This window comes from Physella acuta, unplaced genomic scaffold, assembly GCF_028476545.2.
Source record: "Physella acuta isolate Inbredline_101_S28 unplaced genomic scaffold, ASM2847654v3 ptg000773l, whole genome shotgun sequence".
In the NCBI taxonomy this organism is placed as follows: domain Eukaryota; kingdom Metazoa; phylum Mollusca; class Gastropoda; family Physidae; genus Physella; species Physella acuta.
In genome coordinates this window covers 381,078-403,537 of record NW_026732291.1, presented here as the reverse complement: position 1 = coordinate 403,537, position 22,460 = coordinate 381,078, and the positions used below count along the sequence as shown (strand labels likewise).

The window sequence follows — 22,460 nt, the reverse complement described above, 5'->3', positions numbered from 1 at the left end:
ATTGATATTAAATCAATTTACGCCAATCACCTGACAACTTATCCAATATATGTCTCCTAGCTTAAAATCGATAATGCACTTAAAACCTGAACAGTTCATATATCGATTTATAAGTAATGTTAAAGCGCGCCTTGTGCTAATATAAATCAAAGATAGAAAACTACACTTAAAAAAAGGTCACACATTTGTAAATTCATTAGTGTAGTCTCCCTTTCAGTTTTATCAACTAGAACAATATCATAAGACACGTTAATATAGTCAGGTCGGAATGAGTCAATCGTATATAATAAGATACATTTGCTAAGAAATAAAAATGTTATACAACATAAATTTTATATTATACATAAAATTATATATTACATTATATATAACTTATTTTGCACTCAATTTGAACTTTATTTTAAGTCGACAGCCTTCTCCACTAATATCGTTTGCTTAAAACCTGATCAAAATCTGTGGATGAAAGTTTAAACTGAAACGTTGGGCTGGGATTATGTTGATGCTTTGCCACTTGCAGATGTGGTATTATTGCATGATTGCATTTACACTAAATATTAATGACTTTATATTTCCTCTTTTTACAAATCACCACTTTACTGTAACACTGTGTCACGAACGTTGTATACCTCTTTTTTTTTGCTTTAGCTACTTACGCTGACAACTAACAAAAAAGTAAACGTGCATTGGCCGGAACTTTGCTTTAGGGGGTCGCCAAGGGACTTAAATATCAAACCAACATCAAGCGGAAAAGTCCCGATAGGCAACTTTATTATTCACACCTAAAAAAAATATGTTTAAAATTGAAATAATTAACAATATATAATAATAATATAATAATTTATATGATGCGTCTCGAACCCATACAACTCGCATGAGAAATGTTGCAATATCATCTCGGCCAGCAAATTTATTGCGATAATTTACTTAGTATCGTATAATATTAATAAACTTAAATTACGCGAATGTTATTTACTATTTAGTTATTTCCAATTAGCCAATTTCATAGCTAAATAAGCATAGATTTATATTAAAATATTTTAGCATTATTGATCTAGATCTGTAATCTACGACTGGTTTAAGTGTAGTTTATCCGTAGCTGTAGATAAATTCATTGTATTCTTGAATTAGATGATCTGTGAAGTTAAAAGCAAAGAATTATATCAAATATTTAAGTACTAAAATAGTTACTAAATAAACTCAATTATCTATTGTGTTTTTATAATGCGTTAAACTTTGAATGGGCAGCGTGATTTTCCATGGAAGCCGCCATGTTTCATTGTTTGTTGTGAAAACTAAGTAAATGAAAAGATAGGTCACTTTAGAGTGTTTGTTCTGAATTGGTGTTTCTACCAAAGAATATATCAATACATCAATTAACGTCTTTAAATAAATATGTGTAACATTTTGGTAAAACAGAAGATTATTCTCTAAATACATATTTTACAGTTCTACATATAGTGCATATGCTCTCATATATCCAAACACACAGTGTTTCTTCCAGACTATTCTCTTCGGAGGGGGGGGGGGACTTGAGATTTTTTGGGGAGGCGGACTAAAATTTTTGGAAGAGGCGAAAACTGTCAAAAAAATATACTTTCTATATAAATTCCATTTCATTCGGTGGGGGGGGGGGGGGGGGGGGGGCGGTAGACTTTCTTTGGGGGGGGGGGGCAGAGTTTCCCCGAAGAGATGCCTGGAAGAAACTCTGCAGATAAGCAAAAAAAATATACAAACATGTAAAAAAAGGAGACGTTTAGTAGGATATAAAGAGATAATATTTATTTAATTCATTTCACAACTTCTAACTGACGTGGTCTAATTTCATTTCACAACTATTGACGTGGTCTAATTTTCATTTCACAACTACTAACACTGTCGTAGTTCCCAGTGATACTTTGCCACATTAAACCCTTGCTGTTGACTTTACTTCTCCACACACCATTCAGATGGACGGTGTGGCAGGCGTTGTACCACCACGCCCCGTGGTACACGACAGCGCAGTTGTTGTTACCACCGTTGTCGTTGTCTACATCGTACGTGGTAAACTCTTGGTTGTTGTTCACGGTGAAGGAATCTTTGACTGTCCCCGAGTAGCCTTTGATAGATATCTTGTACATTTGTATTTCAGATGAGAGTGTAAAGTTAGAGTAATACGCATAATAGCTGACCCCTTTGTAAGTCATGTCAATGCGTAGCTCGTGAGGATACATAACGTTAAGACAGTAAATGTTCTCATTGCCCAGGTAAAAGTCTCCAATCTTGTAGTCTCCAAACCCGTACTTGTACTCCGTCCAGTTTCTGTAGAAGTCAATTGATCCATTGACGCGACGCTGGAAAATTGTCCAGCCACCTCCATCTGTCACAGTGTCACACATGACGACAAGACCAGACGACAGTTGGATCAGCTGTCTCGGGAGTGTCGAGTTCTTCACATCTCGACAAGACTTGAAGACGTTTGGACTTTCAGCTACAAGAATTTCTTTCCCGACAGCATTCACCATCCCTAGAGCAATTAAAATATACTTGTGTTACGTAATGATGGGTTTAAATTTTGTACACATATCTTTCTTTTTGCAATGATTTTTTTCTTCTCTTAGTAGTTACTATTTCAGTTATTTTACAAGGGTTCTTATTTTCATTTCCAATATTTTGTTTTCGTTTTCAAAATGAGCTACTGAAATCGTTTTTTTTTTCCTAGTATAATTAATATATATTACAAGAATGAAAATCCTTGAAGTTTATAGAAACTGTTTTAAAAGTTAACAGATTGTGCGTAAAAACTTTATAAAATTAATTTTTTGTAAAAGTGTAAAACCGCGTTAAAAAATGTATAGAACCAATTTGCAAGTTTACAGAAAAACATTTGAAAAGTTTATAGAATGTATTATGAACATTTATAGAATGTGTTTTAAATTTTAGATAAATTATTTGACAAGCTTGTGGAACGTGTTTAAAAAAATTAATAGAACAAATTTTAAAAGTTTATTGAGCATGTTTTAAAATATAGAATGTGTTTGAAAAATGTATAGAAAAAAGTTCATAAGTTTAGAAAACGTGTTTAAAGGATTATAGAACAAATTTTAATGTTTATAGAACGTATAAAAATACTATAGAGCATATTTTAATATTTATAGAACGTTTTAAAATACTCTAGAACATATTTTAAAAGATTGAAGACCTAGACAAGCCGCCGTGTTACACGAACCCATCCTGCCATTCCCTACTGACGTCACAAACTCCTGTACATTGCAGTACATTCCCTTGCTGTAGAGTCTGGTGGTGCTGGCAGCTTGTGATGTATTGAGGGCAGCCGTTGGCAGAAGCCAGTAGCCTGCAGACGACAATGTTCATCATGTGCTTACTTATAAACTTTATAAACTTGATTTTTAAAACTTGAAGGACATATTAAGGTAAATTGCTGAAACATAAATAACAAAAGAGTACTGAAGAAAGTGAAGACAGAAGGTTGTGTATAGAAAAGCGAAAGAGCAAATAAAATTATCATTCCATTCCTTATATATATAAATAATGATCTATTCAGTGTCAGATTTACGAATAAGCCAAGCAAGCTTTTGAACAATACACTTTAAAATGTGATGAGAATTGTGTAGCCCGTGTCTATATTTAATTTTGGTTTCTTTTTATTTTAAACTACAGTGGCCACCGAGTTTTTTTGGCATTACAGCTGTAAAGAAACTTTTTGTCGCCAAATGTATTTTTGAAAAGCAAATATTTGGTACCAACTTGATATATTGATTTATATAGATTCGTAAAGATTAGGGCCTAATACATCTAACTCTAGTCTTGACAGAGTTGATGATTTACCTAGGGTACAGCTTTTGCTTGTCTTGTCGTACATATAGTTGTAGCATTCGTCTGGGTGCTCGGCACATTTGGCAGCACACACAAAGCTACTGGGAGTTGTGAAGGTTTTGTTGTCTAGAGGCAGTAGTACAGTTTGAGTAGAGTTACGTGACGTATAGCGGCCAATGACGAGATCACACGTCACGACTGTTGAACAATACAAGGGTCATGGTGAGCTCATGAATGAAATGTTTTTTTATACAACACGAGCTAAACACTACTTTAAGAGCAAACTAACACTCGCAGGCTCAACCTAGACAGATACACACTTGCGTTATTTACCAATGAGTTCGTATCATAGCGATTTAGGAGGGGGGAAATTTAGTACGTCAAATATCAAGCTAAAAGGAATAACTTATGTTTAAAAATATTTAGCTCTTTACTAATGGTGGCTAAATGTCTAATGTCAAATGAAGGGTGATAAAATATTGAAAGACAAGACCAGCTATGGCAGTCTTTTTTACTTACTTTGAAATGTTAAAATGAAAATGACAAAAAATATCCATCACAGAAAGATACGCCATAACGACTGATTACTAAAATTAACTATAAAAATCCCTTTATTAATTTCTTGGTTTGTAGATTAGCTCAGTGTAAACGAAGTTTTATACCATTGTACAACCTTACTGCTGCGCCAAGAACAAATTGCTTAAATAAATGTGTCCGTAATTTACTGTTATGCATTATACAATGTAACACACAATAGACAAAATCAGCTCAGGAAATCAGGTACTTGGTTCAACTTCATCATTAACTCCGACTCACTAGTACACCTGTCAATTATCTTTTCTTATAAGGTTCGACATTTAGAGAAAAAAGTCCCTATGAACAATTCTTATTGTGTAAACTTTTACACAGCCACTGCAGTTTTTCAAATATGTGCTTGAGGGTATCGTCTGGTTGTACAGTGCTGTCAATTTTTTGATCAACAATTTCCTATTTCTTTGTTTTGTCGTTACCAGTATTTCTTCAAGACATTTTTCTCCGGGGGTGCACTTGAAACGATTTGCTGTTCCTTTATTAGTGTGTTGACCCTTCAAATGGTATGAATATTATTCTGGTGTTGTTACAAAGCCATTATACACTATTATCCACTCAATCTGATTTGTATCAAATAGGTTTTAAGCATTATATAAACGTTTGCAATTACCTATGGTGATTATAGTATTTAACGTCATTTTAAAAATATCAATATGCATATAATTAGAAAATAAATCACTCTAGTTGATGTGAAAATAACAAATTTAATTTTTTTTAAATTAAATGAGAACGACACAGAAATGAAGCAGGTTTAAGTAAAAGTCTTTGACGGTTAAATCTGCCAGCCTACAAACATTAAACCCACTCGGCACGAAGCTAAATGTTCATAGAGTTTATACTTCTGTTTTGATATTGGCAAGTCAGGAACTTCGGTTGGTTCGGCTCCGTCCTGGAATTACTATTTTTTTAACAAAACAAATACAAGAGATGTATTCTGACGTGTAATAGAAAGATTTGTTACCACTTGGGATAAATAGGGATGCAATGCCACTGGTTTCAGTTGAGTAATTATCAGAATGCGGATCAGAAAACGAATGTCGAGTTTCTATGTCCCATTCGGAAGACAGTCCACGATCGAATCCTTGCTACCCTACAAATCTGATTCGCTATAATGTCTATTTCTGATGTATTCCCTATACCACGTAACGAGTTTTTGTATCGTTTCCTGACCCAGGCTTGCCGTCTGCCTGGTAGATAAAAGACTTTGTTTTATTTGTTTAATGTTCGCTTTTCTTTGCAAACTTCATCAAAATCAGAGAAGATCTAAAAAAAAAAGGTTTCTAGTAGAGTGTTACACCGATCATTGAAATAATCAATGAATAATCTACTGAAACATTTTGTCTATATCTTGTCATTAGTGATGATTGTTTAAGCAAAATAAGTCAAAATTTCGTTAAGTTTCACCGACATCCAAACAGTTCTATTTCTAAGAGTGTTATTAAATTTATTTATTTTCTACAAAAACCTTTAATATTATCAAAGATAAAAGAATTAAAAAAAGGATTCCGATTGAGTGTTCGTAAAATTTATTGTAATAAACATAACATTGGGTTAACAATCAAATACAACAGCCCAATAATGAGGCCTTACTAAATGCACTGACATTAAGACAATTATATGTGGTTTTGCCAAATTTTAAGTCCAATAGATAAAATATTTTTATTTGTAAATTAACAATAACTGAAGACTTTAATCAAATGTTTGATAACTATAAATAGATAATAACATACACAACTTGAAACAAACATTTTGAATTATGAAATGACTGGCTAATTTGTTTGTTTCCATTGTGTAGACAATTGACAGAAAAACATCGTTACAGCGAGATTAACAAAACTCCCCACTGTAATTTCCTTCATCGCTTGATCCACTGTGGGGGTTATACCTCCAGTCGAATCCAGGAATGTAAACAGCAGCTCCACTGGAGCCTGGACATGTACAATTTGTGTACATGTATTTAGTAGACATGTGGCAAGCATTTCTTCCCTGGTCTGTACATTGTCCTACAGAGACCTGTTTAGGACAGCCATGAGGATGTGACACTATAACGGTCAACTGTTCAAGATCATCACTTCTCTGTAACTTGTCCCTTACTTTTTCACGAAGATCCTCAAACTGCCGACACATCTTACCCAGTTTATCAACAAACTCTAAGTCACATGACACACATGAAAACTTACACCAGTCTCCCTTAACGTTTGCCTGTCCCACATTCCAGCCGTCAAGACTGACCCCAGGACTTTGATCATCATCAAAACCTACAACACACACTGTCCGTCTCACCTCACTGTTATCAAACACCACGTGTGTGGCTGTCAACACACGAATCTCCCCCCACACTTTCCTTTGTCTGCCTGTCTGTCGACACGTGCCACATGGACACGGACCCATGCAATCACTTTCTGTGAACTTGGCCACATCGTATATTAATCCCGTTCCTGTCCTCAAATATTCTTTTCCTTTGTTTTTATAAAACGGATAATTACCCTCAAAGCATTTAGCAGACTTTGGTCTCTCTAGACTGGTGAACCTAACCTTTATCATAACCGTTAGGGCAGAGTAAGCTTTGATTGCCTCCAACATGATGACATCACGGTATCGTGATGGGAGATGATCCAAGTTAAAATCATTAACAGGTATAAAGTTGACATGACCTGGATTCTTCTTACAGCGCTTGTAGTGTTTGTGTAGGTCAGCTTTACCTCCAGTGCAAAGTTCAGCATCGTGCTTTCCTAGAAAGTCAAAACGAGAAAACATTTTAAACAATTATCTTGCCAGACAATGCGAGATCATTTTTAGAACTTAAAAATCTCCAAAAAATTTCTTATTATAAAAAATGAAAAAATACGTATTTTACAGACCTTTTACATGCACTGAAAATAAGAAAGACTGCAAAATATTTTTTTTTGGTAGAGCATAATGTTACTCATGAAATCTCTTGATATTTTAAAGACAAAGTGAAATAAATCAAAACTTATTAATCAGAATGAAATTCAGCAATATACTTCATATTTTAAAATGAAGATTGTAAAATGTACCTGGCATAAAGTCCCCTGCAAGACTTCTTTGCTTTTTGATGGCATCATCACTGTCTTCAAAAACATAGTCCACTGAATGTGTGAAAAGTAAACATAGGTTAGTTAAATTATGTCAGCTTTTAATGAAATCTCGGTACTAGATCTAGTGTATACATCTGATGCAGGATATTTCTATTTTATATGTCATATTCTTTCGCAACTCTTAAGTAAATTAGAATTTTCATTAGCAATCATTTTAACTGATGAAAGTTATAAATCAAGAAGTAGCTGTTTTGTGTAACCTCCAGATAAAATCCATCTTACAATAATGTTCTTTAACAGATTTTATCTGTCATTAAGAATTTTGTTTGGTAAATTTTACCTTTAGTAATTATTAGCCTTGCAAGTATGTTGCCCATTATTCTGACTCCTGAAATTAATATTTAATTATTTACTTCCTTGAATGAACAAATTATAGATATATATATATACGAGCCGGCCCGCGGCATAACATACGCCGCTATTTAGTTGTTGTTTTTTCTACTTTTCAGTAATTCATAATTTGTGAATTCGACAGTACCAATGCTGACACTGAAAATATTTCTTTAAAACACTATAAGTAGCTCGTTAAGGACCATAACCCCCACCCTCCCTTCCTCCCCCCCCCCCCCCACGTTTAAAATCGTTTCAAACTAAATTATCTGCCCCTAATAGCCGTCACTAAACCCAACTCCACGAAGGTAAACATAGCGTGAACCACAGCTCACTAAGATCATGTAGGGGTGGGGATGTTAGGGAGCGCACTTGCAGCTTGTTTTCTAACGGCTCGAAGAAGAGAATTATATATATAGATATTAAATTGACAAAAGCTATGTTTTTATCATAGCAAGGATATTTTAGGAAGTCTAATCTCATTAGGTGCACCTTGAACTTCCTTGAGTTGATAAGTTGTTACGTTACGTTACCTTTCCATTATTATCGTTAAATATGTATATCGAAATAAACGGGGACAATTTTTTACTGTATCTTTGTATTTACTACAATTATCTTATTTTAGACCAGCTGTTTATAGAGGATCCTTCAATTCTATACCAAACATAATTAACAAAATTAACATAGCTTTGGATATAAACAGTCGATATATTAAATATTACACTGGCGTAAACGAACCAGACAATCATTTCTGTTAACTTGACAGATCAAATAGACCGACTTGTATAATCTTACACTGTTACACATCAACTAAACATAATTTTACAAATGTTACACATAAACAAGACATACGTTTAAAATGTTACACATCAGCAAGACATACTTTACAATCTTACACACCAACTAGACAGACTTTCGTAATAGTACACTTCAAACAAAACCTCACCCTAAACCTATGGTTATTAATATTTAGACTACTTCAAATATTTTGTTGGAACATAATTAGCTTAAATATCTGCTTGAAACGTATTCACAAAAACTTACCTCAGTAACCTATCAGCTGGTCTGACACCAAATGATATACTCCTGAAACTTTGACTTCTTATACAAAGTAAACTAGGACGCAAGTGCGCTGTAAAATCTCTCAGGGAAATATTTTATTTACACAAGGTACCAGGATATTTATTTTAGAGACTGGACTAACACGGAAGTAAATTAAAATGTTCGAACACTTAACAATGAGAAGAACAATCCAGCTGGGCCCAATGTAGGGCCCAAAATACCTGCACACTGTCACTGTAAACAGCCCACGTTTATCCAGCCCCTACCCTTTGCTATCAAGAGCCATGTTAATACCACTCCTTTATTTATAGCTTACAACCTACCTGCGGGGAAAACCCACAAAATCAAACCCACTCACAAATACAATGATACAGGCGCTCTAGAATATTTATAAACTAACCTAAAGATGTAAAGTGACTTTTCTCTAATATTCTACTTATTTGAATATATTGTTAAATATAAAACATAACCGGTACTAGTTTTATCAATTATTATAAATGATTTGTTTGATCTCTTTTTTCTATTTGTTTTTTTTTCTTTAAATGGCAGCTACAAAACCCAGAACATGAACGAGAAATAAAATAAATAAGAACCAAAATCAGAAGCAGAAGAACCAAAACTAGAAATTGAAACTGTAGAATTTAAAGTACACCTTGACGAAGGGAATATTCCTAATATCGACAAACAAATGAATAAAGAGCTCATTAACATAATATACGAAGATTTGAAACCAATACGGCCCCGATACTTGAAAGTTTGACGAAAGGATCAAACTTCACTAACACCCCCCCACACACACACATACATACATACACACACCTAAAGATTCACGAGAAACTGGCCCACCTTCTGACTCTAAATATAATTCTTGAAAATGCCACTATCGATTAATGGCTTAGGGCAATATGGCGCACAACCAATTGTTATTCGTAAATACCAGAAATGCATAGTTTTGCTACGGCGGCCAAGTGTTCTGATTGTGTTGCAGGCGTTAAATGTGAGGGAAGATCCTAGTGGTAGGTGGGAGCCTTAAGAATAGTGGTAACATAATTTTTTATGGGAATGATATCGTTCATAGAGTTTTAATTCAAAAGAGAGCGTAGTGTGTGGTGAGAGACAACACAGACACCCACGTCACGGGCCCCAATCTGGCCGGCCCCGTTACCCACCAGGTAGTTGAAAGCGACAGGACCTACACTTCGTCAAGTGGGGGTTTCATTACATCTTAGATAAACGACGTCAGGACCTACACTTCGTCAAGTGGGGGTTTCATTACATCTTAGATAAACGACGTCATGACCTACACTTCGTCAAGTGGGGGTTTCATTACATCTTAGATAAAAGACGACAGGACCTACACTTCGTCAAGTGGGGGTTTCATTACATCTTAGATAAACGACGTCATGACCTACACTTCGTCAAGTGGGGGTTTCATTACATCTTAGATAAAAGACGACAGGACCTACACTTCGTCAAGTGGGGGTTTCATTACATCTTAGATAAACGACGTCATGACCTACACTTCGTCAAGTGGGGGTTTCATTACATCTTAGATAAAAGACGACAGGACCTACACTTCGTCAAGTGGGGGTTTCATTACATCTTAGATAAAAGACGACAGGACCTACACTTCGTCAAGTGGGGGTTTCATTACATCTTAGATAAACGACGTCAGGACCTACACTTCGTCAAGTGGGGGTTTCATTACATCTTAGATAAAAGACGACAGGACCTACACTTCGTCAAGTGGGGGTTACATTACATCTTAGATAAACGACGTCATGACCTACACTTCGTCAAGTGGGGGTTTCATTACATCTTAGATAAAAGACGACAGGACCTACACTTCGTCAAGTGGGGGTTTCATTACATCTTAGATAAACGACGTCATGACCTACACTTCGTCAAGTGGGGGTTTCATTACATCTTAGATAAAAGACGACAGGACCTACACTTCGTCAAGTGGGGGTTTCATTACATCTTAGATAAAAGACGTCATGACCTACACTTCGTCAAGTTGGGGTTTCATTACATCTTAGATAAAAGACGACAGGACCTACACTTCGTCAAGTGGGGGTTTCATTACATCTTAGATAAAAGACGACAGGACCTACACTTCGTCAAGTGGGGGTTTCATTACATCTTAGATAAAAGACGTCATGACCTACACTTCGTCAAGTGGGGATTTCATTACATCTTAGATAAAAGACGACAGGACCTACACTTCGTCAAGTGGGGGTTTCATTACATCTTAGATAAAAGACGACAGGACCTACACTTCGTCAAGTGGTGGTTTCATTACACCTTAGATAAACGACGTCAGGATCTACACTCTGTCGAGTTGTGTTAGCGATTAATTGAAAACATACGTTTCTGAACATGTTACTAGTTGAGGGACCTTCACGATTATATCGGCAGAGAAACGCGTTCATTAATGAATGGGTTTTTTTTTCATTGATAACAGCGCCTGCATTTTAATTTTAGTGATTACGTTAAGTTAATAGCGCACATTGTTAAGTAATAAGCTTTCTACATTTAAAAAATAAATATTTTAGTTTGGCTGTCTTTTTAAATATTTTTTTTCTTTGGTCGCTTTTTAATTTGTTCATTTAAATCTAAGCCACGAGTTGTAGGGGGGGGGATTAGTGTGAGGGGGAGATTTAATCCAGGATGTTTTTGAGCAAATTTAATGAAAAGCCTTTTATTTAAAAGGAAGTTTATTCTCATACAATACATATTGATTTCTAGTAAAACACAAACTATAAACTGTATTATTAAAAAGTTTTTTATTATATTGACGAACTTACACAGTGGTAACAAAATTTCGCGTAACACTTCAGAACACATCCAATATTTCTGTTGAGAAATAACAACTTAATCAGAAAAGAAGCTGTATGAATTTTTTAGTGGCTTTGGAAAAGTTTTAACTGTTACGTCCCTTGTATTATGTATATCATGGTTATGTCTCTTGTGTGTTCACTGTTTATTCCGCGATGTGTAGTTGATGTGTACAAGTAGTCGTCTGAGCTGTCTGTATATAAGAATAAAGTATTAAGGTTAACTCAGAGAACTGTGTCTGTTTAAGTAATGTAACATAAACAATAGATGTTGTCTATAGCAACAGTACAACAGGCGTTTAAACGCTTCCTCGCTGTCGCAATTAAAATTACAATTAAAATTGAAAACGGCTGACTAAGCAAATGTTTCCGGTCACAGTCAGACAAAAAAAAAACTTTAAACGTCCCTAGTATCTGAATACAGAGCAGATTTGTTCTGAATGTCAAAAGTTGAGAGAAAAGATGACTGACAGCTATTGTGAATTCTTAGATAAATCAGAGCGAATGAAAAAGTTGAACAAAGCACCTGATTTTCTTTAGGTTTGTTTGATCAAAGGTCAAATATGAACAGTAAATTCTTGACACATTCATTTACCAATTTCTTCTTAGGCCAGCAGTATGTTGCAATGATAGTATGAAAATCCGTTTACACTCAGCTATAAACCAAACATTCTACAAGTTGATTTCAGTTTTTCTAATCATTTGTAATGGCTTATCTAATTCTCATGGATATTTTTATCATTCTTCTTGTGATATTACAAAGTAATTATTTGAAATATATGTGCATATGCGTGAGTGTGTGTGAGTGTGTAAGTGTATATGTGTTATTAAATAGCACTATGTATCACATTTCGTGTGATGGTATTGTTTTGTCTTGTGTTGTGCTGACAATATGTCAATGGAGCGGATAACTTTTATGTAACGTTAATGTTTTATGATATTATGCCAGCATTTTGAGAGTACATTTACTTTATTCCATTTGGCTTGTGAATTATGTGTATACATTGTTTTCGCTAGTTTCGTTTCTTCATATTTTATTATAGTTCACTTGACACCATACTTTAATAGCCAAATATTATAAGGCATTCCTTGAGCTATGCTGAAACTGTTCGCATGCTTTTAGTTTGATAAGTTTTTGTTTATCACTCCCAAAACCTATATTGTTATATGCCCGCATGTTTCTGTTTAAATTCGTGTTAGCACTGGTTATATATATAAATATATATATATATATATATATATATATATATATATATATATATATATATATATATATATATATATATATATATATATATATATATATACAAACAATCGCATTTATGAGTTAACAAAGACATATGTTGTGTTCAACAGTCGTGACGTGTGATCTCGTCATTGGCCGCTATACGTCACGTAACTCTACTCAAACTGTACTACTGCCTCTAGACAACAAAACCTTCACAACTCCCAGTAGCTTTGTGTGTGCAGCCAAATGTGCCGAACACCCAGACGAATGCTACAACTATATGTACGACAAGACGAGCAAAAGCTGTACCCTAGGTAAATCATCAGCTCAATTAATTATTTTAAAATGCATAAATAATTTAATTCTTTTTTATTTAAACTTTCGTTTTCTTATTGACTTGTTCTTTTGATTTACTTCAATAAGAATTTGCAATTTGAATTTCAGCTACCTGTCATAACATGTTTGTTAAGTTATTTTATTATGTGTGTGAAATTTATTAGACGTGTCTCTTAAGTTTATTTGCCGTGTTTGTTAGGTTTTAAAGTCTATTATGAACTGTCGTCTGCAGGTTACTGGCTTCTGCCAACGGCTGCCCTCAATACATCACAAGCTGTCAGCACCACCAGACTCTACAGCAAGGGAATGTACTGCAATGTACAAGAGTTGGTGACGTCAGTAGGGAATGGCAGGATGGGTTCGTGTAACACGGCTGCTTGTCTAGGTCTTCAATCTTTTAAAATATGTTCTATAGTATTTTAATAGGTTCTATAAATATTAACATATGTTCTATAGTATTTTAAAACGTTTTAGAAACATTAAAATGTGTTCTATAATCCTTTAATAAATCCTTATAATCCTTTAAAACATGTTTTATAAACTTGTAAAGTTTGTTCTATACATTTTTCTCACACATTCTGTATTTTAAAACATGTTCTATAAACTTTTTACATTTTGTTCTATACATTTTTTAAACACGTTCCGTAAGACTGTCAAACACTTTCTCTTTAAAACACATTCTATTTTTAGCGCAATTTCCATTCTGGAGAATTGCGATTATTAACTCGTCATTTCTGGGAATGGATGGATGGATGGATGTCCGCAGCTTTAAGTCGTATGTCCTCCTCAACGAAGCAATATCAAGGACTAGTTCCAAAGCAAATATGTTAAGCAAGTTCCTGGGATGATTGTGGGCCAAAAAAATTCCCGGAATTCCTTCCTGGATTTCCCGGAAAAGCCAAAAAACCTCGAAAAAATGCCGTTTTTGGCTTATATCTCGGCAACCAGACCACTTAGCGACTTGAAACATTTACCAATCGATTCCTGCCATAATATAGAACAATATTGCCGAAGAAAGATTTCAAAAATATCCTTTCGTTTGGTCAAAAAAAAATATTATTACTTTTTTAAACTGAGCTACCTGTAGGCTTTTTTCCCCCTTTTTTTCGACTGATACGGGAGGCTAGCCAGTCGCAACGTGGGATCGTTCGCGTCACTGCGCGCGGCAAGAGAGAGAGAGAGAGAGAGACGAGCTACGCGTCGCTCGTTTTTTTCCACGTGCTAATGTTTACAAACAAGAGGGCGGGTTTTATTCATAGTCAAATACTGATATAAACGTTTTAATATTTGGGCACCGTTGCTGAATATATGATTTATCTCGATTTAAAATTGTTATGGATAACAAAAGGAAATTGCGCTTAAATTGTCACTAGACTTTTTATTAACTTGTTTTCATCATACCTTCTATAAACTTTTCAAATGTTTTCTGTAAACTTGAAAAATTTTTCTATACAATTTTAAACGCAGTTTTACATTTTTAACTAATGCATTCTATACACTTTTTACGCACAATCTGTTAACTTTTATAACAATTTCTATAAACTTCAAAGACTTTTATTCTTGTAATACATATATATTAATTATCCTAGGAAAAAAAACAATCGCAGTAGCTCATTTTGAAAACGAAAACAAAATACTGCAAATGAAAATAAGAACCCTTTTAAAATAACTGAAATAGTAAATACTAAGAGAAGAAAAAAATCAATGCAAAAAGAAAGATGTGTACAAAATTTAAACCCAACATACGTTACACACGTATATTTTAATTGCTCTAGGGATGGTGAATGCTGTCCAGAAAGAAATTCTTGTAGCCAAAAGTCCAAACGTCTTCAAGTCTTGTCGAGATGTGAAGAACTCGACACTCCCAAGACTACTGATCCAACTGTCGTCTGGTCTTGTCGTCATGTGTGACACTGTGACAGATGGAGGCGGCTGGACAATTTTCCAGCGTCGCGTCAATGGATCAATCGACTTCTACAGAAACTGGACGGAGTACAAGTACGGGTTTGGAGACTACAAGATTGGAGACTTTTACCTGGGCAATGAGAACATTTACTGTCTTAACCTAATGTATCCTCACGAGCTGCGAATTGACATGACTTACAAAGGGGTCAGCTATTTCGCGTATTACTCAAACTTTACACTCTCGTCTGAAATACAAATGTACAAGCTATCTGTCAACGGCTACTTAGGGACAACTAAAGATTCCTTCACCGCTGACAACAACAACAACCAAAAGTTCTCCACGTACGATGTGGACAACGACAACGGTGGTAACTACAGCTGCGCTGTCGTGTACCGCGGGGCGTGGTGGTACAACAGATGCCACACCGTCCATCTGAACGGTGTGTGGAAAAGTCAGGTCAACAGCAAGGGTTTAATGTGGCAAAGTGTCACTGGAAACTACGACAGTGTTAGTAGTTGTGAAATGAAAATAAGACCACTTTAGTAGTTGTGAAATGAAAATTAGACCACGGCAGTAGTTGTGAAATGAAAATTCGACCACGTCAGTAGTTGTGAAATGAAAATAAGACCACTTTAGTAGTTGTGAAATGAAAATTAGACCACGTCAGTAGTTGTGAAATGAAAATTCGACCACGTCAGTAGTTGTGATTTACGGAATCGTCACCCACCCCACCCTCACGCCTCCTATATATTTTGAGCTATATTTATTGGAATCACAATCAGTTATGGCTAATATTAACTCCAATTAGCCATTCTATGAAGATTTACTATCAGCGCGGACCTTTCAAAAGCGCCCACCAACACAACAAAAACACCCATGTAACAGCCAGCATTCCTTACTTAGAAAAGAAACAACTTGTATTGAAACCAAGTTCAATCCCAAATAAATCACGCTTGATGTGTTAGATAAATGCCGCCTTTATGAATTGCTTTATTAAAAAGACTGGTGCCAGTAAGTAAGGCGTATTAGTGCTGTGTTGGGAAATTGCCAGATTACACGCTGTCTGCAAACTTGGCTAACTGACAGAGATCTTATTCATTTGTTTTCACGTCAGATTTAAAGTTAAACAAATCGTCAGATGTCCCGTGCATGCTATTTTTAGACTACCACATAATCTTGGTTCAGTGCCATGTTGCTAACGTTATGACGTATGTTGATATATAAAATGAATATCACCTCGCTGTGACAAGAGTTGAATGAAAGTTTCAACATTTCTGATACGTACAACTTCAAAGAGAATAGATTCAGTAAGTTATGTTTTTTTTTTTAAATCAATGGTCAGAGTTCTAGAGAAGAGATGAAATTTTACATTCTATTAGAATTCTAATATTTATATTAAGTAACAGCCGTTAACAGTGTTAATGGTTTCCTTGTTATTTATTTATGGCTTCAAGTCTGACGTTCTTGTGACAAAAGATCTAATCTAAACACTTTTATTACATTTGTTTGCTTGTAAACATTTAGCTTGATTTCTGTGTCGTTACACTTTAGCGACCATAGATTCCTGTTGATTAGGGCACTAAAACAAACTCTAGCGACCATAGATTCCTGTTGATTAGGGCATTAAAACAAACTCTAGCGACCATAGATTCCTGTTGATTATGGCATTAAAACAAACTCTAGCGACCATAGATTCCTGTTGATTAGGGCACTAAAACAAACTCTAGCGACCATAGATTACTGTTGATTAGGGCACTAAAACAAACTCTAGCGACCATAGATTCCTGTTGATTAGGGCACTAAAACAAACTCTAGCGACCATAGATTCCTGTTGATTAGGGCACTAAAACAAACTCGGCTTTTAAAACATTGTCAGCTTAGATTGTTATAACTAACAGCGCTAATTGTATGCCAGTCATTTTCTTTTGGAAACTCATCCACAACCCCCCCCCCATCCTCAATTGCAAATGTATGCAAAACAATATGATTTATAATAGTCGATTTATAATAGAGCATTACCAAAAACATATTGTAATGATGTTTAATCTACTAACTCAAACCTTTGCACATCCACACCCATATTAAAGCTCATAAATAATTACGACCTATAGCTCAAGCGAAATGGGTCTATGTCTAAAATCTAAATTCTAGATCTTTGAGACAACTGCGTTAATAAACTGTCTAGACTATATTTAGATCTATATCTAGAATCTAGTCAAAGTGCTCTACTCTACTAAACTAGGCCTACTAGAATCTAGAATTTACACTTTAAAAGACTTAACTTTAAATTTAAACAGTGTAAGTTGTAAGAAATCTAATTTCTGTTCAAGATCAATCAAGATCTGCATTCTATAAGAGAGTGACTATTTTTAGTTTTACTTCTTTAAACTTAGACGCGGATTTGAACTCACAACTTTTAAGTTAGCAGCCTAGCATTCAGGTTGTGGCTAAATATCTTTCATTCATTGATATATAATGGAATAACTATTCATATAAGTAAAGGGTGTTGTATTTCTTAACACAATCTTATCTTAATTACATGACTTTATTTACTTTATAATACTTTTAAAGTTTAAAGGGTTACTGTGTTTATTTAATCTTAATTGTATACTTTCAGATGTTGAAGTTTTGACGGCTGCTGTGTGTTCAAATGCCATTTCTTCCTAACAAGAAAAGAGGTTGTGTTTAAGGACAACATTAAAGTGGTTGAGCTGTGTAAATATTGTAAGCTATATTTAATTCTTTGAATTTTGATAAAAATGTTGATAAATGTTACATAATTCAATTTATTTTAACTTAAGCTCATTTTTGGTGTTATATTTTAAATTTAAAAAATATGCAAGTACTCAGCTTATTTGATAACATAAATTGTATAACAAAATTCAGCAACTCTAATGATTTTTTTTTTATCACCACACTCTTATTAATAATAATGTTAACAAATTATTGTATTATCATTATGTAATATACATGTATTATAAAAATAGGATATTAAACTTTGGTGTATTTTTCAGAGTATGATTACAAGGTCTGATAGCTATCAGTTTATTCTAACAACCTTTGTTTCAGAAAAGAAAGGTGTGTAGTGTATTCAAGGCTCAAGCTGAATCATTAAATATAACTTTTTTTTATAATTAATACAAATCTAAAAAAAAGTTTATATAATGTTTAAGATTATTACTGGTATATAATGATGATTATTTTATATTACAACAGCATTGGTTACCAAGATCAGGTAAGAAATAAGTTGATTTAAATTCACTTTAAAATGGTCAGTTAATTTATTTTACAATTCTGAAATCATCTATATTAGTGCTTGTCAAGCTATACTGTTACAAAATGTGTCTACTGTTTAAAAAATGTAATAATATTAATTAATCATAGCTTTATTTAAAAACATTAACATTAGTTAAAGTGGCCTTTTTTTCACATTGGCCGCTAAAAAGAAACATTAACATATTAACCAAAGGGCGATTAAATATTAAAGACGTAGTGAGGAATCAAAATGTGGAAATATCTCTGTAAATATGTCTGTAAAATTTACATGATTTTCTATTATTTAATTGGCATTTGTGTCATTATGTGTTACTACAAGATAGACATTTAATGTTGACATTATTTCAGTTGTGGCAAGCTGTGAAATTCAGAATAAGCAAATAATGACTAACGAATCAGGTGTATTCCTTCCAGGTAAGATTTACTAAAGTATAAGGCAAACATAATGTAAACAGTTAAATATATGTAGCGGTATAACATCTAGATTGCTTTTGTGAAGTTTATTTAAATAAAATAATTTAATATGATATATAGCATTTATTTTTCTAGAGACATAAATCATTTGTTCCTTTAGGAAATCATGAAGCTGAGATGTGCTATGGTGGAGAAGCTGATCTACACAAACATGTTACTGGCTGTAAGAAGAATCCAGGTCACGAAGGTTTTATACCTCTTAAAGATTTCAATGCAAGTTGTCTCCGCTCACATTACCATGACGACGACCTAATGTCTGAGACAATTAAAACATTGGCAGCCCTAACTGTTCAGGTAAAGACTAAATTCACCAGTCTAAAGAGACCAGAGTTTTACCCAGGCACTCAAGTTCCATATCCATGTTATAAGGACAGAGGAAGTTACGTGATGAGGTTAGGGACGGGGAGGGTGGAGAGTGTGAGCAAGTACACAGAGAGTGACGAATCTGGAACTTGTCGTTGTGCCAAGTGTCAAGTCTCTGCCACACCCAGCAAAGCGTGGGGGAAGGTTGAAGTGATGACAGCCAGACACGTGGTGTTTGATGCCAGTGAGGCGAGACAGACCAGGTGTGTTGTTGGTTTTGATGATAATAAAAGTCCTGGGGTCAGTCTTGATGGCTGGGAGGTGAGGAGGGCAAATATTGAGGGAGACTGGTGTAAATTTACATGTGTGTCGTGTGACTTAGAGATGGTTAATAAACTGGACAAGATGTGGCGGCGCTTTAAAGATCTATGTAGGGAAGTAAAGGACAAATACAGGAGATTTGTTGATGTGGACAAGTTGACCGTTATAGTGTCACATCCTCATGGCTGTCCTAAACAGGTCTCTGTAGGACAATGGACACACAAACATGAGAGGGGTGACTGGATAAGGTACTGGTACACAACATGTACATGTCCTGGCTCCAGTGGAGCGTCTGTCTACATGCTGGGATATGGCGGGTTGCCGTATTCCAAACCCCACAGTGGATCAAACTCTAAAGGAAATTATAGTGGGGAGTATTATTGCTGATGTAACTGTTAGTTCTCTCCCCTTGTCTACACAACGTAAACAAACAAAATGGCAGAATTTTTCCCGTCATTAAACCGTTTGTGTTAAGACCTGCATGTCTGGTTAACATTGTATTACATTTAAATGATTAAAATAAGTCTTGTTTGATGTAAACCGTTTAACTAAATTAATTTACATGATCATTGATGGATTTTAGAATTTTTTTGTTCCAAATGTGTTAAATAATTTCCTTGTAACTTTTGTCGGCAAATTGTTGTCCTACACCTCACCTATTATAGACTTTAGGCTGGCTATTACCTGTAAATTAAATGTAACCTACCTTTAGTAATGTCATTTTCGTACTGTTTGTTTTTGTTTACAAAATGTTCACACTAAACGACATTAAATGGAAAAACAAAATGTCTTACTACTGTTGTTATTTTAATCTTTGTTGTCTGTTGATGTTTAAGTTGTTGTCAAACAGCGTCTATGGTGATGTTGATATTTACGCCAGGCTGTCATGGGTTGTAAGTTTAAACTTTACAACAAAGTCAAATTCTTAAGACCTTTACACATGTAAAACTAATTTGCATGAGATAATAAGAAAAACGTTGAATTCTAATCATTTAAAAATTTTGACACATCGCATACTAGAATTTTTTTTAGATACTTCGTCGCTTCTAGACATGCTCCAATAGAATTGAAAAAGTAGTTTGATGCTGTCATTGACTGACAGTTGTGTAAACATTGTTGTCATTCTATTTGACAAGAAATCCTTGACTGTGATGTAAAACAACATTTGTAAATTTGATAGATCGGCAGTGATAGAACAACTAGTGTGACTTTAAAACATTGAATCAAAGTTTTCAAATATGAAATCTGTAAAGCATGGCGTTTAAAACGCAACTTGAGAAATGGGACGAAATGACATGGTCGAGTAAAAGAGTATGGGCATTTTGTCCCCAAGGACACGAGTTTGATTCCCATGTTCGATTACCTTTCTTGATGCACAGATCTGATGTGTACCTGGACATGTTTGGAGAAACATAATTCGGCTGGGTGTTCAGTAGTGACTCAATGACATGATAAGTCATCGGTATAACACCAACACATGAACTCTACTTTCTACTTTCTCTGCCGAATCGACTGCATGATATGCAAGTTAGTTTTACTTTAAAGTTGCTGATCAGTTTATATATAATATGTAATACAATGTTTAACATAACTGTAACATAAATTCTACTTATGTTCGAATATCGATCAGTGGCGTCGCTAGGTCCGGTGCAGCACTTTGTGGTCTCACCACTACCCCCCCCCCCTCCAAGTCACAAAGTATATAAATATATGTGATATATGTATAGGTTATTAACGATGTTTATCTTTAATCTGTTTATAATACAGTTGGGTATCATCATCCCTACCCCCTTGTAATAATAGCCAATTCGTACTTAAAAGATTATTTATCTTTAATTAATTATTAATAAAAACTGGCAAAAAAAAAATTCTTAAGTACTTTTTGCCTTTTTTTTTTGGCATGGTGACACCCGGCAAATGGTGTCACCCGGCGCGGTACGCACCCCCTCCCCGCCCTAGCTACGCCTCTGATATCGATAACTTGTCAGTTAAAGCAAGAAGATGAATTAGGGACAATATCGGTTTCAAAAGTTCTCTCTGTATGGACAACGCTAATCTATAAATAATGCGAGCTCTAAATTGGAATAAACCCTTTTGTGGTCAAAGGGAAGTTTCTATGAAATAAATATTGAAGGACAAGTATTTACATAGTTCTTTCCCTGTTTCATTAAATTAATATTTTACATTTTTATTTCCTCTTATACGAAGTAGCGTAGAGTCATAGAGAAAGAACTGTAATTGTGCAAAAAAAATCACAGATTTTTACAATTTTCGACAATTTACACGTTCCAGAGTCGGAAAAACATAATTTTGCAATCTTGTCCGTGTTTCTGTGTTCGTGTATGTGTGTCTGTGAACACGATAACTTGAGTACCGTTACAGCTAGGTTGACGACAATTATGTGTGTGTGTGTATGTGTGTGTATGTGTGTATGTATTATATCAAATGTTTAGTTCTGTATCAACATTTAGCGATTTCCGATAAAACGGAAGTGGAACTTATTCAACTTTTCAAATTTTGAATAATTTTCTTTGACTGGAAGTAGTAATTTACGCTATTTCCGATTTCTCAAAAAAAACACATGTGAATTTATAAAGTACTAATAATATTCCGCACTATTATACAAATGTTTGTTTCGGCGTTCACTTGTTGCGCAATGCTTTTTCTACGAGATTCTATTCTATTTTTAAAAATTTAAGTAAGTAAAAATGGATTAAAAATCATGTCTATATCCCGAGTTGCCATCCACACAGTGTTATAGTTAGGATAGTTTTAAAGTTAAAGTTTTGGGGAGATCACTGAATAAAAAATTATTGTCCACGAACCAGCGTGCAAAATACAAGTTTAAAATATTTGAATGATCG

The 22,460-nt window shown here is 34.6% G+C and overlaps 3 protein-coding genes across 3 annotated transcripts; 1 reads left to right on the top strand and 2 right to left on the bottom strand.

Moving 5' to 3' along the window:
- Window positions 1-1,832: 1,832 nt before the first annotated feature.
- Window positions 1,833-5,042, bottom strand: LOC131950577 (ficolin-2). The gene is made up of 4 exons (XM_059312797.1): window positions 5,015-5,042; window positions 3,826-4,011; window positions 3,206-3,331; window positions 1,833-2,503 (listed from the first exon to the last, which is right to left on the bottom strand). Exons 1-4 carry the CDS (start codon window positions 5,040-5,042, stop codon window positions 1,833-1,835), a joined length of 1,011 nt encoding a protein of 336 aa, XP_059168780.1.
- An 880-nt stretch (window positions 5,043-5,922) lies between these two features.
- LOC131950576 (uncharacterized) lies at window positions 5,923-7,840 on the bottom strand. Its single transcript, XM_059312796.1, has 3 exons — window positions 7,804-7,840; window positions 7,443-7,514; window positions 5,923-7,136 (listed from the first exon to the last, which is right to left on the bottom strand). The coding sequence occupies exons 1-3, from the start codon at window positions 7,838-7,840 to the stop codon at window positions 6,232-6,234; spliced, it is 1,014 nt and encodes a 337-aa protein (XP_059168779.1). The 3' UTR covers window positions 5,923-6,231.
- Window positions 7,841-18,843: 11,003 nt separating this feature from the next.
- On the top strand, window positions 18,844-20,252 carry LOC131950568 (uncharacterized). The gene is made up of 2 exons (XM_059312787.1): window positions 18,844-18,912; window positions 19,073-20,252. Exons 1-2 carry the CDS (start codon window positions 18,882-18,884, stop codon window positions 19,981-19,983), a joined length of 942 nt encoding a protein of 313 aa, XP_059168770.1. The 5' UTR covers window positions 18,844-18,881; the 3' UTR covers window positions 19,984-20,252.
- Window positions 20,253-22,460: the final 2,208 nt, after the last annotated feature.

Coding starts and splice junctions, on each gene's coding strand:
- LOC131950568 (XM_059312787.1), top strand. CDS start 18,882: ATGACTAACGAATCAGGTGTATTCCTTCCAG. Junction 18,913..19,072: donor ATCAGGTGTATTCCTTCCAG/GTAAGATTTACT, acceptor TTGTTCCTTTAG/GAAATCATGAAGCTGAGATG.
- LOC131950577 (XM_059312797.1), bottom strand. CDS start 5,042: ATGACGTTAAATACTATAATCACCATAG. Junction 4,012..5,014: donor AAATACTATAATCACCATAG/GTAATTGCAAAC, acceptor ATTGTTCAACAG/TCGTGACGTGTGATCTCGTC. Junction 2,504..3,205: donor AGTAGGGAATGGCAGGATGG/GTTCGTGTAACA, acceptor TAATTGCTCTAG/GGATGGTGAATGCTGTCGGG.
- LOC131950576 (XM_059312796.1), bottom strand. CDS start 7,840: ATGGGCAACATACTTGCAAGGCTAATAATTACTAAAG. Junction 7,515..7,803: donor AAGGCTAATAATTACTAAAG/GTAAAATTTACC, acceptor TCACACATTCAG/TGGACTATGTTTTTGAAGAC. Junction 7,137..7,442: donor TGCAGGGGACTTTATGCCAG/GTACATTTTACA, acceptor TTGACTTTCTAG/GAAAGCACGATGCTGAACTT.